The 19,610-nt window shown below is 48.5% G+C and overlaps 1 protein-coding gene across 7 annotated transcripts in view; it reads left to right on the top strand.

Moving 5' to 3' along the window:
- The first annotated feature begins 11,463 nt into the window (after positions 1–11,463).
- The window catches only part of PCDH10 (protocadherin 10), a 38,556-nt gene continuing 30,409 nt past the window's right edge, over positions 11,464–19,610 (top strand). For 4 of the 7 annotated variants that reach the window (XM_048942430.1, XM_048942431.1, XM_048942435.1 and 1 more), the window contains exons 1-3: positions 11,465–16,016; positions 17,346–17,404; positions 17,976–18,082. In XM_048942430.1, the coding sequence (XP_048798387.1) occupies positions 13,413–16,016; positions 17,346–17,404; positions 17,976–18,082 (2,770 nt within the window). In that variant the 5' untranslated portion in view covers positions 11,465–13,412. Of the gene's footprint in view, positions 16,017–17,345; positions 17,405–17,975; positions 18,083–19,610 lie in introns of all 7 variants that reach the window. The other 3 variants (XM_048942436.1, XM_048942429.1, XM_048942433.1) reach the window with 2 other exon arrangements.

The raw sequence follows: 19,610 nt of genomic DNA on the forward strand, positions 1-19,610 counted from the left end.
ATCAGCAATAATTCTCCAGGAAATACTAATTAAGTCATACACTTAAAATTGTTCTCTTAAAACCTCCTATTTTCAACAGAGAACTCTGACAGGGGTTTTGTCATTACGGATCGTTTTCCCTTCAGCACCATCACATTTGGAATAAGGATTATGTTTTTCCTTGGTCATTCACAGGACTCTAAATGTCATTGCGGGATTACAACTTCATATTCTGCTTATTTGCTAAAACCTTCCTTTGAAATTTTCTGTGATTTTTATGAACATATATTTCCTTATTCTCTAGCAATATTTTCTGCAATTGCTCCTTTTGTCTGTTTCTGTTTCTACCACTGAAACTATTTACTCTTCAAACTATATGCTCTTCCTCTTTCCTTTTTGCAAAAACCTTAAATTCCTTCCCTATCCAAACTATTTAAGGGCTTTCACTTCTGGCTTTTTTAAGATAGGCTGAACTTCATGTTTTCTTTTTTGCTTTATCCTAATCAAACTTCTGGTCCACACACAAATGATATCCTATTACCTCTGTGGCAGCCTTTGCTTTTGGCTAATCTACTCATTATCCTGTAAATTTTGTACTAAAGGAAGGTATCTTTAAAGATGAGCAACTTTACTCTACCATCACTTAATCAGTGAATACCATGCAGAGATGTAATGTACTTTCATACAGCCTTTGGTGCATCAACCCAGGATTGTGCAGTTTGTACACCTGTGAGCCAGAAGACTATTAAAGACTATTTCACCACAATAGGACGTAAATAGTCAGATCACAAAACAAATAAGTACATTCAGAAAGTTAAAAGAAAAGTGGCAGAAAGTTAATCCTGAAGTCAAGCCAGCCAGATAAACTGTATATTTGCTATACAACCACCATTAAGCAAGCCCTGCATTTTTCCAGATGTTTATTACAGGATATGCCTGGACAGATCTTTCATAAAATCTCTTTGACACAAAGACATTGAATTTTAAATACCTTAATACAAAAGCAGACCTTTTAAAGGGGAGTCACTTGAACTTTTATTATGCAAAAACAGCTGGAAAGGGAATAGAATGAAAATGAAGTGAAACAATACTTACAGAAAATCTGTTAGTAAATTTCTTTCCTCTTCTCCATTAGACACAAACTCAAACTCCAAACTCTATATGCAGTCAGCATCATATACACAATAGTCCTTTTAAGCCCAGCATTTTCTAGAAGATTAAGTGCCTGATCAAAAGAATACTGAAATTGCTGGAAATCTTGCTATTTGCTTGAACAACTCTGGATCTGGCCCATGCTTATTTTGTTAAGAATAAGTGCTTGTGGCAACTCAGCTTAAAGCTATAAGAAAACAACTCTGGTTATAACCTCCATAAAAAGATAATCCAAAAGCAATGCATGCTTTCTTTTTACTTACTTTACTTACCATAATTATTAAAATGAAAACTTCAACCACTTTGTTCCAATCTCTAATCAAATTCCTTTAGTCTGAGGAAGAGAAAGGAAAATAGAAGGCACAGAAGTTTGGTTTCCCGTTCCAAGATGTATCATTACTTGCAGTTAAACTAATTATTATTTTATTCCTCAGTTTGATTTCAACCCAAAATGTATTTGTCAAAAAATAGAAAGACAAGATAACATACTTTTTCTTTTTAAAAAAGGCTCTCCATGTTGCTGGCTCTAGGATTTCAGTGTGTCCTAACTGCCTATGGGCTTTTCCTCAGAATTTCACATGTTCACTAAATGCAAAGTCTGAGTTCTGCAACAGTTTTATTTCCACTTGCATGTATGTGTGCGTGTGCATGTATAGGCTTTAGAGAGCCAAGTTAAAAATTGAATATAGCGTCAAATTATAAACACAAAGAATATGATTCCAAAACATTTCAGCTAAAACATATGCTGGTTGGATACAGAACATTCCCAATTTCAGGCAAAACTTCTTCTGTTTGCAGAGAGTGCCAGAGAAAGCAACTTCATATTGTTCCTGCAAGAGAAAAACAAACAAATACACACAGTGCCATCACCAAAGTACTTTTGCCCACTGGCTGACAAACACAGATAGATTTGAAGGACAAACTAAGCAATATCTCATCTTACTCCAAATAAAAATCAGTGCAAAAAACCTCCAGCTATTTAAATGGCAACAGAACAGATGCATAAGTTATGATGCTCTTATTGCTGGAAAGGTTAAACCATTTTGTAAATCTTTTTCTACCACTCTCACAAACTGAGAGCTGTTATTGCCTAACGTCACATTTGGTGACCAGATGGTACCAAGGAAACCTCTGTTCTAATTCAAAGAGATTTTAATACTTCTGCTGGGATTATTAGATCATTAATATGTGATTAGCATCTTCTATACATGAGTGGATAGATCATATATGTGATATCTGATCATCCAGCAAGAACAAGCTGGATCAAATTCAGGTTAATCGTATAATCACACTACTAGCATATTAGGCAAATCAAGCAGTACAGAACATCAGCTGACTTCTTCCAAGTTAAGATAGATATTATAAATGAACTAGCATAGAGTGGACAACCAGTAAACCTTGCCACTGCAAAATTAACCTATCTAAATATTTTCAAGACCTTTGAATGAGCCAAACACTTTTATATCAGGCTGCATTTTGGCCACAATGCTTTTGATGCAGCACAGAAACCACTAACATTGCCCTTTTCAAACTGCCAAACCATGCTGAGTTCCTACAAAAGGTTCTCAGACTTCTGTGTTTAGAACATCCAAAGCAGACTTTTCAACTTGTGCCTCATTTCAGTAGGCAGACTTCTGGAAAGCCCTCCTCAGATTAGGCTCACACATGATAGAGAAGTGCAGTTCCTGTACAAAACCATTTTTACTCACTGATCTAATGAAGTGTTTCACAGAGGAGAAATAATATTATACCCATCGTGTCATTTATATATATAGAAGATTCAGACAGACATAGATATAAAAAGACCGAGGCACAGAGTATTAAAGCAGTTCTTCCACATCACCACCACTACCAAAGCAACAGTACAAGCTGCAATCTTTGGTAATACATCAAATGTCTGTGTTTGCCTTTTCCTGAAAACACATAAGATCTGGAAGCTGCTTTATTACAGCAGACACTTCTAGAAATATTCAGAACCAAATTCTTACACAGAAAGGTCATTTTGGCAGGAGGAAAAAATTGTGGTTACGTATTTCTTTTCCTAGCCAAATGTTTTGTGATATCTCAGATTAGAATACCAGTCAGACATTATCCTCCATGTTCCTCCAGAGACCACAACACAAAGTGGTTAAGAATATGTACTACCTATTGAAATTTAGAAAAGGAGCATTAATATTTAGAAATTTATGTACACAATTCTGTAGATAAAGGCTTTTGATAATGTGAAAATCTTCTGAATTCTGCCCTGCAAGCCTATAGTTACACTGCAAAATCGATGTATACAACTATTATTTGGCTTTTCTATCTTTGCAATAAGAGCAGCAATTCTGAAGCTATTTATTGGCACTTTGGTAATATCATAAAGGTTACTTCTTCCTTCCTAATTATGCTATGTTCCTTTCTGTGCTGAGCCAAACATGGCAAAGGGTCAAAAGTGTGTATCTTTCCTCTCCCCTGCTCCCTCCCCAGGAAACTGAGCGTTACAAATGGTTTCTGATCACCTTCAGATCCTTCTTAGATACTACAGTCAGACTAAAACTGTGGGACACCAGTGCTCCCTGGGTCCCTACAGCCAGACATTACAGCTCCAGGGGAGAGCTGCAGACAACCTTTTAGCACCTTATTACAGATGAGACTTTCCCAATTAAAGCCTCTGAGAGAACACAACTAGTAATGGTGGTAAATCATTAAAAAAAATATTCCCACTCTGCTCTTGACCCCACTGTTTGCAGGCAAGAATTCACTTTTACTGTGTCCTGTAGTAACGGGAATCTGTGATAATCAGTGAAAGCCTGCAAACTCCTGAATGCTCTTTAAAGCTAAGAAAATCCAGGCTTTCCTACAACATTTCCAAGAGCTTCCCACTCAACACTAAATCACATTTACATGCTTCATTCTTCCATTTCACTCTTCCCTCTATTTGAGTCTTTCCTGTCTCAGCCCCTTTTCCCTTCTTTTTCTGCAAATCCCTTTGCTTTCATGCCCAGCTTGTACAGAGCTATCACAGTGCCCAAGTTACATTTTCCTCCACCAAACTGACTCCTGCTCTGTGTTTGGGGGACAAACAATCCTGTCGCAACCGTACAGCAGTGCAGATTACTATGCAACAGTGCACTGCATCACTGCTTTTATGGGCAGAGCTCTTTGCATGGCATTACACCGATTGCTTACAATCCAGCTGCTGCCTCCCCCAGCTGCAAAATGTGCCAGATCATCCCCTGGAAGCAACAGCTGCTGGGAGAGATGCTGGCCACATGCTGGCGTTTGGAAGCTCAGACCAAGCTCGGGCAGCACCGAGCTGTGCCTGCGTGGAACTCCAAGAGGTTGCTTTTGACTCAAGGCAGGGTCCTCTGTTCCTGCTGAACTCCATGGCAGCTGCGCTCCCCTCTCCCACGCACACGCATCTTGCAGCATCTTTCCAAGCTCAACATCAAGGTCTGTGTAATTACATATAACCATATGTATAGGATTGTATATGCATGTGGTACTTCAAAAAGATTTGCATAGCAAAGGCTGCAAAACGAGAAAACGCCAGAATTAAAGGAAGCAGGTGTGATTCAGCAGCTTGCTTGTAGGCATATTATGAGACAGTCACATGTGGCTGCAAGCTGCTTTGGTGCTAATCATGCCAGCCTCCCATACCCCATAAAGCAGCAATCACCCCCTCATCGCACCCCAGTGCTTTGTTAGCATTTGTGTCAAAATACACTTGCCGATAGTGCTGCAGCCTCTCCCAAAAGTGGGGAGGTGGGGCACACATTGCATACATTAACGTACAACAGCATAGGGCATGCAAGACATTTAACTGTAAGATCATCTTTTCCTGCTTGGTGCTGCGTGCCTCGTGCCGTGCTACTGTACCCAGAGAGGCTAAAGTCCTGCAGGCATCAGCCAGCTCAGATCCAACACCCGCAGCACTGCTCGTCGTGCGCATTGATCCAACAGAAGCTGTCCTGAGAAAGACCCTATCCCAGAACAGACCTCTGGTCCTATCTGAGTGCCTCACTCCAGTGAACAAATTGCAGGACCGCTGGGCAGAGGGGAGGGATCTTTCAATAGCAGACAGCCACAAAGCACAGGCACACGAGGAGCAGCAACACGAGCAATTTGAAAATCAATTTATTATGCGTCTTTCATACTTAGGGAATAAGATTTCCCCAGTGCTGCTGAGCGAGGCACAGCACTCGGTGCCCCTCGTTGTGAGGTTCTGCTGAGCAGGGCACAGCCCTGGGGTGCCCAGGGACCGCTGCTGGAACAGCCGTGGTCATGCTTTGATTTCTTAATTGAAAAGCTGCGGCTGTAGCAACACCAGGCCCCAACACCCATAGCAGCAGACTGCGGACCGTTGAGATCTATAGCATGGGCTACTCCTACTTCACCTAATTAAGTGATAGCTAGCAGCTCTGAGCTCTTCTGTGCAGCTTTAAAGCCTGTTGATAACAAGGGGGAAAGGGAATGCTAGCAGTTTTAGTTAGATTGCAATAGTTCGGGATGCTAAGAAGTCTGGTAGGGTATTTAGCCATGTTATTAATGTAGTTGCTTTTGTTTTCATGTGTAATTTGTTTGGTTTATTTTATTATTTTTTCCCTCGCTACTTTTGTTGCATTGATATGTTTTTAGTTATTTTTCTGTGCCTTAGCTCTCTTGACTTTCCTTTCCTTCCATTCTACGTGTTTTTTTCTCTATATGTGCCATTTTTTCCCTTCTTTCTCCTGTTCCCTTCCACCAGTGGGAGTAGTAAATGTGTGGATAAGTGTACACATGCTTTGAATCTATATCCAGCTCTGCACAACCCCAGAAATAATTACTTTGAGAAAAATGGTGTTCATCCTCCACAGCAATTGTGTGGAACTTATGAACTCACACAGCTGTTGCCATGCAGGCTGCGCTCTAAGCAGGGGTTGCGAGAGAATCTATCTAGCATAGATTCTTCAAGGACCAGCTTATAAACTTCAGAGTGTGTAAACTGAAGCTTTTTAAGGACTCCTCGCTTTTATGCATCTTCCTGAGGATGGCAAAAACCACTTGAGGCCTCCATCTGCTACGATTCGCTCTTCCAAAAAGAAGAGTGAATGGCAAAAGTTTTGAATCGAGCACCAGTATTTTTCTTACATAGGCAAATAATGTATCTTCCTTGGTTATTCTGATACCCTTCTGAACAGCTGGAACTTCCTCAAGGTCGAAAAATTGAAACAGGGGCCCTTCAATAGCACTATGGGAAGGCCAACACTGCCCACCTGCAACTTAGAGATGAAAGGCAAGCAGCTGAGCGTATGGTCTTATGGGAAGATTCCCATATGGGAAGATTCATATAGAAAAAATGCAAACTTACCCACTGGTAGTGCATGTGGCTTCACATACAATAGTTATAAAAATACAGATGTGCACTCTTTTCTTGAGTGATTAAATAATTTTAACATCGCTTTCCCCATCTTACTTCTTTCCCTTCCTAGTTAGTGTTATTATTACCTGTTGCGTAGCTGGCAAGGTTACTCAGGAAAGAATTGTGCTGATGGCTATATGTGCAGAAAACTGAGGCCTAAGAATGTAAATGCTTCTGGGGAACCTGTTTTTTTGTATTTATTCTGTCAAGCATCATACATACACTATTGTAAAGATAAGAATAAAATCTCTACGTTCTTAAATACTGCTTTCAAGCTGAACCTCAAGACAAGCCACACTTCAGTTCAAGGCTTGAACTTTCCCTTGAAAAGAAAATCAACAGAACAAGTTTCTTTATCATGAGTAGCTATATTTACCTACAACTTCAAGTGTATAATAAGAAGCTTAACAGTATCTCAAGCTACCGGAGTTTTTCACTGTACTTTTGTCCTCGTTTGCACCAGTAATCATTCAAGCTTAGCAGAATTTGTTAAATTCGAATACACATCAACTGGATTCCCATAAAATTAAAAAATAAAATAACATGAATGCAGCTGATTGAACCATAGCAGAGAGACAGGGATGTACACAGAAAATAGGGGCTTGATGATGCCTGCCTTGATAAAGGGGATAATGTTTTGATTCTCAGCTCACGCGATACCTGGTTTCTACCTATGGACTAAAACACATTTCTGAAAATTCTAGTTAAATGATAGATAATTTGCCTTATTGAAGAATTTTCTAGGAAACATCTTCATCAGGTAAGTTAGATGCGGGGACATTGTCTCCCTACTGCAAGTAAATAGATGAATTAAACGGAGTATGTGCTTTAAACTGATTGCCTTCTGTAATGTGATTTCCATGGGTTTACAGTGAACCTGTAATGTTACCATAAAAATAAATTCAATATAGTCAGATTTCCCATCATGTAGAGAACAGATAAAAAATAACACAACATGAGGCAAGCTTATAGGAATTGGACCCCATGTAGTTAGCATAAGCCAGTCATGCAGAAGTGAGTGCTCTGAAGTGACCAGGACTTCAGGTGCTCTGATATGGTTGCTCTAATAATGCCCGGTGACAGGAAAATGTTGAGAGCTTAACTATGGAATATCAGAGGGTTTGGTTTGGTTTGTTGTTGTAGTTATCTCAACACAGGTCTGTATCAGCTAAGACCACGAGTCATTAAAGCAGGCTGGCGTTATTTCTAATAGACATGATAATAAAACTGTTTGAAAGCTGGAGAAAGTGGGATAGGAGAAATGGACTATACCCACTTACTGCATGATGCTGAGCAGCCTCTTGCTGCTTGAGCTGTCACCTTGAAATCTGTACGAATGCTCAGGAACAAACAAAAGGAAGCAGAAGCTGGCCTTAAATCCCTAAAGCATGCACCCACTGCAACTCCATTCCGGACTGCAGTGTATCCACTGTAATCCTTACTTACAAAAACTCCCAGCACCTTCTGGAGATCAGATCTGATCACTGGCACAGTACGGAGTGTGTAATGGAGTAATACTTTGTCTTCATTTATTAAAACAGCTGTCTAAGGTCATAAATACAACGAGTTGTTTTTATCACTAGGAGTCCTCCCATAAGCATGAGGATGATGATTAACACTGTAGCTCCAATTCTGCTTACATCTACAAGCTCGCAGCAGATGCTTGGCTCTGGTGTTGTTTAAAAGCCATCAGAGAATGTCTCGATTGCTGGTGACCTCTGTGAGAACTTTGGTGGCTGTGTATTGATCTGACCCAAGGAGAGCTCCTCAGGCAAACATGAAGGCAGGCTTTTTTATTGATTAGCCAAATGGGGTAGCCTTCCTGTTTTGTCTCCTCATTGGCAATTAAGAAAGAAATCCATTGAGGGAGTGGTGGCAGTGAACCTTTCCCTCTGACACAAATAACCTTAATCAGGCCTCTTAGTTAATTTCTGAAATTGTGCAGTATCGACCTCTGTTTGAAGCAGGATTTTCATCCTATGGCCCTTTCAGTAACACATACACATCTTCCAGTTAGCAGAGCAGGCTTTTTCTAATGGTGACATCTTTTAGATCTTATTTACAGTCCTAATCACATCATTGATTCCAGTAATCTTTCTGGCACTAAGAGCTGTTATTCTCTGAAAGGGGTCCTGGGTAGGGTTTGTATATATTTTCTAAAACCCAGGTAACTAAAATTACACAAAGCAATAGCAATCTAAGATTAGAGGAGAGAAGAGGGGGGAAAATCCACCATTCTCAGTGTTTTTAACACAGAGACAGTAAAGAGGCCACAATGTTTCTCAGACAAAGGCCAATACCCAAACTTCATTTTGATAACTGAAATAAACAGTTGGGAGCTGCATTCTACTCTGCAAACCACGTTAGGAAAGCATTTGCTCAATGCAAAATACAGCACTTGGGCATTTCTGACCTATGTGACTCTTTTTGTTCTAAAACAACTGAAATAATGTAATTGGGTAATGAAAAATAATCAGTTAACCCCAAAACGAATGCAAAAATCCTCTACCTCATCTTCCCCATCTCTGTTTTAAACCAATTCAAACGAGTGCAGGTTTTGCTTGTCCTTAGTGTCAAGATTTTAGCCTAGGGACCACTGAAATAATTGGGAATATTCATTGCTCGTGTCGCTATCACTTCATCAATCACTGCCCTGTGTTGAAGGGCAAGAGAATGTGTCTGTGAGGCTGGAAGCCTTGGGCTTGGGGCACTGTAATGAAGCTGAATCTGGGGCTCAGCCACCTCATGAGTGACAGCTATTCTCACCCCTTGTGCACATGCACTCATCTTTTCAAGCTGCTTTACTCCCACTGTGCATGAGTTAAACGAGAAGTTTCTTCTGTTTAAGAAATTCAGTGCAATACAGTAAAAAGAGATGCTAGCAAAGTCCTGGTTGAGCAAGAGCATTATTTATTGTATGTTCTCCACGAGAAAAATGCCCCCCCTGGCAGCCACTGCCGTTGGAATGCCAAGGAGGCACCTGAGGATGCTGGCAGAGAGCAGGGCTTCCTAAGGTGCTACCATCCCTGCCTGCACCACGGGTATACAAACCTGATGCCATCTATTTACATCTCTGGACCGCAGCACGGGGTGAAGCGTGGCGATACGAGAGATCTCTCTTCATTTGGTGAAGAAACTGACAAATTAAACGATGACAGATAGAAAAGCTGAAAGCAGCGGTGCCAGAGGTCCGGTGGCAGCTGTCTGTGTTAGCGATGGGTAAACACACAAACCTCGGCCGGTGCCTGCAGCAGATACGCACCCAGTTTAAAGATAGCCCTCTGAATTTTCATTTAATCAATACCCCCTATCGAAGAGAGCGGCGTAGAGCATTAGAACTAAAGCAGTGTTATTAGAAAATGATATACTGCACATTAGGATGTATAATTCACGTCGCCTTCATTTGCTCAGACCGTCGCAAAAATCCATAAATCATTTTCTCGTTCATGTTATCGCCCAAATGCAATTTGTCATTCCGCATTAGAGGGCTGCCTCAGATCAGCGGCGCTTTTAATTCACCGCTCGGGGTTTAACACGGCGCGGCCCGACGAGCGGCAGAGGAGCGCACCCACAAAATGGAGGCGCCCGGGGAGCGGGCGGGGGTCTGAGCGCCGAGCTGCGGCCGCAGCCGGAGCCCCGCGGCAGCGCCAGCTGAGGGCGGCGGGAGCGGGGCTGTTTGCACCGCGCATAGAGGCATAGATATGCATCTATCTGATCCGAGCATCGTGCCCTGCCGGCCGCCCTCACCTCGGTCCCGATTTCCTCGACGGCCGCTGCCGGTCGAGTCCCGTCGCCCCCGCCCCAAGCGTGGGTGACGCCCGGCCGCAGTGTGCCAAGGGCTCCGAGCCGCACCCCCGTCTGCGGCTGTTGAGCGGCGGCCCCGCACCTCCCGCCCGCGGCCGCCGGCTTTTCCCGAGGAAAGCCGATGTACGGCAAACGCCGGCCGGGGTTGCGAGGGCAGCGTGGCGCTCGGGAGCGCAGCGCACCGACGGTTCCCCGCTCCCGGCCGCTGCCTTTCCGCACCCGCTTCACTCGTCTCCTTCGCCACCGCGGGCCTGGAGTAGCAGCCGGCGCCCGGCAGCTCCTGACTGTCGGCAGAGCGACGTGCGCCCCCGCCCGCAGCGGGCAGGGAGGGGACGGGGCGAAGCGCCGCGGGGAGCGAAAGGCCGGGCCCCCCGCTTCCCCCCGCGGGGCCGGCGGGCGGGGCTGGGAGGCGCAGTGCGGCGCTGCCGCCGCTGGGGGGCGCCCAATGCCCGCGATTGCGGCCGGGCCGGCGGCGGCGCGGGGGTGGCCGCTGGCCGCTGGGAGGGCTCCGCCAACGGCCGTCGCGCAGGACGCGGAGCCCTCCGCCCCCAACGCGCTGTGCCCCGCGGGATCCCGGAGGCCGTGAGCGGCTGTCATCGCCCGGCGCGTCCCGCTGCCAACCGCCGCGTCCCCGCGCCGGGCGTGACGCCGGGGTCACGCAGCTGCCGGCGGCTGCTCTGCCCGCGGTTCGCTTCCACGCGGCCCCATCGCTCCCCAGGGCCGCGGGGATGCGTCTGCTGTGCGGGGAGTGACGCGTTGCTGTGCGACCGCAACGGAAAGTGCGGAGAGCAGCGCAGTGTGCGCGGAGAGCGCTCGCTGCCCCGGCTGGGTCGGGGTCACCGCTCTGAGTTATGTCCTTCAGAAACAATAAAACATTTATTGGAGGGGAGAATTACATGTAATAGTCTGTTCTTTTTTTTTTTTTTTTTTTTTTTTTTTTTTTTTTTTGTAACGTTACAGGATGTAACTTGAGGTAACGCACGGTCCGGACCGTAACGGAACTCGTCAGGGACACCAGCACCGCCCCGCTCTGCCTCCTACCCTCTGCCCGAACCCGGACAGCCTCCGGTGGAAGGAGCGACTTTATTTGGCGCTGTCTGGGTGCCACGAGGAGGGCTTTGAGCCGCGGAGCGCAGCACCGGAGCAGTCCCGTCCACAGCCCTCGGCGGAATCCACGCAGCGGCACAGGGAACGCCGCGGACAGCGCTGCCCGGAATGGAGCCGCTCGCTGGGAAACGAGCAAATCGCGGCTCTCGGTTCGCCGCCTCTCGCTGCCCTACCGAGCACACACAGAGCGAGGCGCTGCCCTTTCCCCGTGAGGCACGGGGCTCCTTTCCATCCCACCCGCACCCGTTTCTGTTCCGCGAGGGGAAATTCCACAGATAAAGCGGGGGAAAAAGGCACGGGGCCGTGGCACCTGGGATTGGACGGAGCTGGAAACACAGCGCGGATGGAAGGAAAGTCGCGCTTTCTCCACTGTTACACAAACTAATTAGCTAAGGCAGCCCAAGGGGAGGGGAGAGGGGGAGGCATTTTCTCAAGTTTCCCTTTGTTTACGGTTTTCCTAACAACGCTGCCGCGCTCGGAAAGGAAAGTTGGTGGCTGGTGGAAACTCCCTCTCTAAGGAGATGGCTGTTTATCATTAGCCGTGCGTGCGCGCTGATGACGAGCAGTGATTTCCCTTACTGCGCCAGGTGAATAGCTGCCTGGTTACATAGATAGGCAAGTAGGTAGGTAGATAGCTGTCTGCTTGCCTGCTCGTCCATCCGCCCGCGCTGCCCGCGCTGCCCGCCCTGTCTCCCCTGCCTGCCTGCCTGCCTGCCTGCCTGCCTGCCTACGCTGCCCGCTTTGCCTGCCCGCACTGCCTGCGCTGCTTCGCCTGCCTGCCTACCCGCCTCTGATGCAGCCAACCTGACGTGCGGCGCGGCCAATAGGGTGCCGCCCCCGGGGGCGTTGCTGCCAGCCGATTGGTTGGCAGGAGCCGAGCGCTGCGCAAAAACAGCAAAGCCGAGCGCTCCGAGCTCAGAAACTGCCGGCAGAGATCAGAGGAGCGGAGCCGGGCTGGAGCCGGGACGGGAGGAGAGCGGCGGCGGCGGCGGCAGCAGCAGCAGCAGCAGCAGCAGCAGCAGCAGCAGCAGCAGCAGCAGCAAGCAAAGAGAGGGGTTAGGCGCAAAAGCAGCAAGAGAGGAAAAAAAAAAAAGCAAAACTGATCGGCACGTCCATAAAACGCAGAGTGATGATGATGAACGTAATAATAGCAATAAAAGAAGAAAAAGACTGTTGATAGAAGAGAGAAAAATCTAAGATCTTGACATAAAAAGAGGAAATCCCAGAGAAATCAGGGAATGAAAGTTTGGGTAGAGAAGCTGTTCTTTGCCGTTTTTTATATGAAACGTTTTTGCGGGTTATAATTTTTTTTTTTTTTTTTTTTTTTTTTTTTTTTTTAAATTTCGCGATTTTCTGCCTTTTTCTCGCCTCCGAAGAGGGCATGTCCACCGGCTCCGCCAGCAGCTTCTCCCCCTCCGGCTCCCACCAGGAAGACAAACCGAGGACAATCCTGAAATACAAAAATTTCTTCCCTGGGATTTGCTGCTGCTGCCGCCGCTGTTGCTGCCGCGGTGCAGTGCCAAGACTCTCGGAATAAATAAAAGCGGGCTACTGTGTGTCTGTAGATGCGGGCAGCTAATAGCTATTATTAGTTGGCCATTGATTTCGAAGATCACAGATGAAGTGGGGACGCCTTTCTTCTTCATTTGGTCAGCGTGTGAAACAATAATACTCGTAACAAATAGGAGGGAGATGGGGGTGAAAAAAATCTTGACATGATTCAGAAGAAATAATACCTAGCGCACTCCCCCCCCCTCTAAGCCGGAGCCCCCCTTCCTTCCCCCTCCCCGCTCCCTCTCTCGCCACACGCTCGCAGGCGCGGACACACACACACACACACACACACACACACACAGAGTCGCGCACACACATCCACACACAGGCGCACGCACTGTGCTGTGTGCTTTCGGAGGAGGAGGTGGTGGAGGCTTTTGGAAAAGGAAGAAGAGGTGGCGTTGGGGAGGGGGGATCTCTTTCCCCGTTGGAGATGATCGTGCTATTCCTCTTTGCCTCGCTCTGGATGCTGGAGGGGGCCCTCGGCCAGCTCCATTACACGGTGCAGGAAGAACAGGAGCATGGCACGTTCGTGGGGAATATCGCCGAAGACCTGGGCTTGGACATTACAAAACTTTCGGCTCGCCGCTTTCAGACGGCGTCCAACTCCCGCAGCCCTTACTTGGAACTCAACCTGGAAACCGGGGTGCTCTACGTGAACGAGAAGATCGACCGCGAGCAGATCTGCAAGCAGAGCCCCTCCTGCCTGCTGCACCTGGAGGTCTTCCTGGAGAACCCCCTCGAGCTGTTCCGGGTGGAGATCGAGGTGCTGGACATCAACGACAACCCACCCTCCTTCCCCGAACCCGACCTCACCGTGGAGATCTCGGAGAGCGCCACGCCGGGCACCCGCTTCCCCCTGGAGAGCGCCTTCGACCCCGACGTGGGCACCAACTCTCTGCGCACCTACGAGATCACTCCCAACAGCTACTTTTCACTCGACGTGCAGACGCAGGGCGACGGCAACCGCTTCGCCGAGCTGGTGCTGGACAAGCCGCTGGACCGCGAGCAGCAGGCGGTGCACCGCTACGTGCTGACTGCGGTGGACGGCGGGCAGCCCCAGCAGCGTACCGGTACCGCCCTGCTCACCATCAGGGTGCTGGACTCCAACGACAACGTCCCCGCCTTCGAGCAGCCCGTCTACACCGTATCGCTGCCGGAGAATTCGCCGCCGGGCACGCTGGTGCTGCAGCTCAACGCCAGCGACCCCGACGAGGGGCAGAACGGCGAGGTCATCTACTCCTTCAGCAGCCACATATCGGCCCGCGCACGGGAGCTCTTCGGCATCGCGCCGCGCACCGGGCGCCTGGAGGTGAGCGGCGAGCTGGACTACGAGGAGAGCAGCGTGTACCAGGTGTACGTGCAAGCGAAGGACCTGGGGCCCAACGCCGTGCCGGCGCACTGTAAGGTGCTGGTGCGGGTGCTGGACGCCAACGACAACGCGCCCGAGATCAGCTTCTCCACCGTGAAGGAGGCGGTGAGCGAGGCGGCGGCGCCGGGCACCGTGGTGGCCCTCTTCAGCGTCTCGGACCGCGACTCGGAGGAGAACGGGCAGGTGCAGTGCGAGCTGCTGCAGGGCGACGCGCCCTTCCGCCTCAAGAGCTCGTTCAAAAACTACTACACCATCGTCACCGAGGGGCCGCTGGACCGCGAGCAGCCGGGCGGCGACGCCTACACGCTGACCGTAGTGGCTCGGGACCGCGGCGAGCCGCCGCTCAGCACCAGCAAGTCCATCCAGGTGCGGGTGAGCGACGTGAACGACAACGCTCCGCGCTTCAGCCAGCCCGTCTACCAGGTGTACGTGAGCGAGAACAACGTGCCCGGCGCCTACATCTACGCCGTCAGCGCCACCGACCGGGACCAGGGCGCCAACGCCCAGCTCGCCTACTCTATCCTTGAGAGTCAGATCCAGGGCATGTCCGTCTTCACCTACGTCTCCATCAACTCCGAGAACGGCTTCCTCTACGCGCTCCGCTCCTTCGACTACGAGCAGCTCAAGGAGTTCAGCTTCCAGGTGGAGGCTCGCGACGCCGGAGAGGAGCCGCAGCCGCTGGCCGGCAACGCCACCGTCAATATCATCGTCGTGGACCAGAACGACAACGCTCCCGCCATCGTCAGCCCGCTGCCCGGCCGCAACGGCACCCCGGCGCGGGAGGTGCTGCCGCGCGGCGCCGAGCCGGGCTACCTGGTCAGCCGCGTGGCGGCGGTGGACGCCGACGACGGCGACAACGCCCGCCTCACCTACAGTATCGTGCGGGGCAACGAGGCCAGCCTCTTCCGCATGGACTGGCGAACGGGCGAGCTGCGGACGGCGCGCAGAGTGCCGGCCAAGCGCGACCCTCAGCGGCCCTACGAGCTGGTGGTCGAAGTGCGCGACCACGGGCAGCCGCCGCTCTCCTCCACCGCCGCCATCCAGGTGGTGCTGGTGGACGGCGCGGCCGAGCGGCCCGGCGGCGGCGGCGGCGGCGGAGCGCTGGGCGCGGGGGTGGGCGCGGGGGGCGGCGGAGGCGGCGGAGAGCATCGGCCCAGCCGCTCCGGGGGAGACACTTCGCTCGACCTCACCCTCATCCTCATCATCGCCCTGGGCTCCGTCTCCTTCATCTTCCTGCTGGCCATGATCGTGCTGGCCGTGCGCTGCCAAAAGGAGAAGAAGCTCAACATCTACACCTGCCTGGCCAGCGACTGCTGCCTGGGCTGCTGCTGCTGCTGCCCCTGCTGCAGCCGCCAAGCGCGAGCCCGCAAGAAGAAACTCAGCAAGTCGGACATCATGCTGGTGCAGAGCTCCAACGCGCCCAGCAACCCGGCGCAGGTGCCGGTGGAGGAGTCGGGCAGCTTCGGCTCCCACCACCACAACCAGAACTACTGCTACCAGGTCTGCCTCACTCCCGAGTCCGCCAAGACCGACCTGATGTTCCTCAAACCCTGCAGCCCCTCCCGCAGCACCGACGCCGAACACAACCCTTGCGGGGCCATCGTGACCGGCTACGCCGACCAGCAGCCCGACATCATCTCCAACGGCAGCATCCTGTCCAGCGAGGTAAGGCCGGGCCGCGCGCCGGGTCCTTGGCGGCCGTTGGGGGACCCTCGGGCGCCGGCCGCACCGCTGCCCCGCGCCGCTGCTCTCCCGCGTCGGCCAACGAAGCCGCTGCCGTGCGGGGAAGGCGCTTCGCCCGCCTCCTCGTTCACCTGCCGGCTGCAGGAGAGGGAGGCGTGAGGGCCGGGAGCCCCCGCACCGAAGGGCGACTCGGTCGGGCCGGCCCCCGCCCCTGTAGAGCAGCGCTGGGGCTCTCCGAGCCATTGGCTGCAAGCGCTTCTGAGTTTCTTAAAACTGCGCTTTCCTCCCACGTCTCCTCCCCCAACACTCCCCCCTGGAACCTTAGCATGTGTGAGAAAGGCTACGGGGGAACCCCCTTCTGGGAGCGTGAAAATCTCTGCAGTTAGCAGGAGCTTTAATTAATGTGTGAATTAGGGCCTATTAATTGACTCTTCTTTCCTCCCTCGCTTTGTAACTGAAAGCCTTGTTTGCAAAGAAAAGCATCATGAAAGACTTGCCGTGAAATCATACGCAGAGATTTACAGTTTCCTCTCGTTAAACACGTTGTCTGTGTTGTGTTGCCCAGTGTGTAGAGAATTTCTGTCCCAGCGTATGGCTGTCATAATGCTCTCCTGTTAATCGTTTCTCTGTGTTAGCTCCTACATGCTATTGGTGGCTCTCTGCTTGTGTGCTGCAGGAAACAAAACTCTCTTAATGTGAATACTGAAACCTGAACTCTGTCCAGGCTGGCTGACGCGGTTTGCATGATATTTTCTAAAGCTGGATAAGTTCTGCGGTGCAGTGTCTCATATTGGCTTTTAACATTGACTTTCCCTCAAAATGTCTGTAAAGCTCTTCCTTCTGTTGCCGTTCCGAGGAGTCAAGGCTGTCTTGATGTATTTTCTTCCTTACTGTGCAGTAACGATATTGTCTCTCCCTATTTTTATATTCTAGAATTGAAAACGGGCTGAAAACCAGATTACAATAAGTTTTGTCTCAGAGCAAGTGGTACACAACTCTAGAAATAGTTTGGCTGATTTTTGTGGGAGTCCTTGTGATGCTTGACAGCATGCACTGTGAGAAAACGTGTCAGAATCTCATCCCAAAGAACTTGGGGGGGAAAAAATCCCTCACGCTTTCCCGTATGTGTGAAGAAGATTATTTGGCTGTTTTTATTTCTTCATACATCCCAGAAATAGACTGTGTAGGCCTACTTGCAGTTAAACATTACCATTTGCAGTGAATATGAAGAGCTGCTCTTGTGCGTTTTCTGATGTTGGTTACAGAAATACCAAGTGTTCAAATATTTCTCCATATATTTTTTTCTCCTAGACGAAACATCAGCGTGCTGAGCTCAGTTATCTAGTTGACAGACCCCGACGGGTAAACAGGTATGAGCTCCTTAGTCATGTTTTCATAATGCATGCTTTAGCAAGTGTGAATGGGATGCAGAAATGTGTTCACTGCAGATGTAAAACAGTAGCAAAGCAGTGGGAAAATGGATGTATGTAGACATATGAAATAAAACGCTGTCAAGTAAATGAGTATGAATTACTGCTTTTTTGAATTGGTCTCAAAGTCATCTGAAAAGAAAACAAAATCTCATGTTTTATTAGTCTAAAACATCCTTTAAATACTTATTAATCCTTCCATAGAGTCTTCCTTACAACATTGGCCTCTGTAAGTCAAAGTTTTGCCATCCAGCTTACATCAGTGATGCCCAATTTATAGCAATTACATGAAAAACAGACAGAGTGGCAATGCCTGCTGGCTGTTTGGGCTAGGCTACCTATGTCTGAAAAGGCAAGTTTTGTTCATGATGGGCAGAGCTGTGCTGCTCTGCAGAGGTACAAGGCAGGGGTGAGTGACTGCAGCACCTTGTTTGGCCATGTGATGGCAGAAGAATGTTTTATGAGTTCCTCTTTAATGTTTATTCTAATGTAAAGATGTTTCTGTGTCTAGTTCTGCATTCCAGGAAGCAGACATAGTAAGCTCTAAGGACAGTGGTCATGGAGACAGTGAGCAAGGAGACAGTGATCATGATGCCACTAATCGAGGTCAATCCTCTGGTAAGTCTGATAAGAAAGTGGAAACAGTCAATCTGTAAGTAGGGAGACTAGAAGGAAGAGTTACCTGTGGGAATGTAAAATGTGAGTGGCACAAAATCACATAAGCATATTGCATGGAAGGCTGGGTTGAGGTCAGCTTGCCATTATGGTGATCTAAACAAGGAGACAATTTTGAACACTGTGTATTCAAGGGGCAGAACTTAATTCATTTGATCTTGGAGGTTTGGGGTGTGTCATTCTACGTCACTGCTGTAGCAAAACTTCTTGCAAGTAAAACCAAAGTTCTTGTACATTTTATTATGGGTTAGTTTTTTTCCCCCCCCTCAACTGTAGATTTCAATGCACGAGGCAACTCTGTTTAGTAGGCACTTCAGCTGGCATGGCAGCGTGAAGTGCAAGGGGAGTTCCCAGGGGAAAGAATGAACCAGCTGACTGAATGACAGCCAGACTCTGAGGATTTTTGCTCAGAGAGGCTGGAGACGCATTGGGTGTTCTGAATGTGTAATACCTTAGCATTTTTAGAGGACTGTTTTTTAATTCAAATTAATGAACTGTATAATATAAGTGATCTCCATGCTAATAAGGCCAGGGTATTCTTAAATACGTTTCTTTCAACCCAAACAAAGGAAATAAATGCTTTAAGAGATAATGATATAGCTGTGATTTGAATCATTTAGGAACTGTATGCATTGCAGTGCTATTCCTATGTGTATAGCTTGCTGTCTTTGCTCTCTTACTGTCAGATTCCTTTGAAAGGGACATTTTTTGTTTAGATTCTATGCACTGGAATTCATTCTTGCCCTCATACTGCATTTTAGCCACAAATGCTTTTCCTTTCCTCTCTACTGCAGCTTCCAAAGGTCTGGTATGTCTTGATTCAGTGATTCAACACAGTGATTCTTTCCCCTTGTTTCTTCTATTCTCTGTCATGTATCAGGATTTGCTACCAGTATGTCATACAAAATACTGCCTGAGTTCCTCCAGTTTTCCTGTTTTTATTTGTTGTTGTTGTTGGTAGTGTGTTGTTTTTATTATTTTTTTTTTTTTCCTGACCCCTGTCTTTAAAAGATTTCAGGGCAAGGAACTCAGTGCTGTCATAGCAGTGCAGCATCTCCTGCATGTTAGTATCCTCTATTTTCCTTCTGCTATAGTCACTGTTCCCTTAATGATGGGAAACCCAGGAACCAGGGGGAAGGGGAGGCTGCTACAGGGCCCCTTTATATTGCTGCAAGTCATTAATATGCAGACCTAATGAGACTGAGAAGAGCCAAGAGTCTCCGGAGCTCCCTGCTTCTTGCAGGGCTTCATGCTAAATGAACAGAGTGCCTATTTTGTGTCTGGGAACCTGACAACAAACCATGTCTTGCCAGAAGTTTACATCTGAACACAGAGCCTCTTTCATTTTTGGCCTATATATGGCGTATGATTTATTGTTGTCTTAAAAAGCCATGCATTTAGCCTTCCCCACCCATTCTTTTGCACTGTTTCTGATACAGCAACCAGTTACTGCGTGATAAAAAAAAAACTC

The sequence above is a fragment of the Lagopus muta genome, chromosome 4 (genome assembly GCF_023343835.1).
Source record: "Lagopus muta isolate bLagMut1 chromosome 4, bLagMut1 primary, whole genome shotgun sequence".
In the NCBI taxonomy this organism is placed as follows: Eukaryota; Metazoa; Chordata; class Aves; order Galliformes; family Phasianidae; genus Lagopus; species Lagopus muta.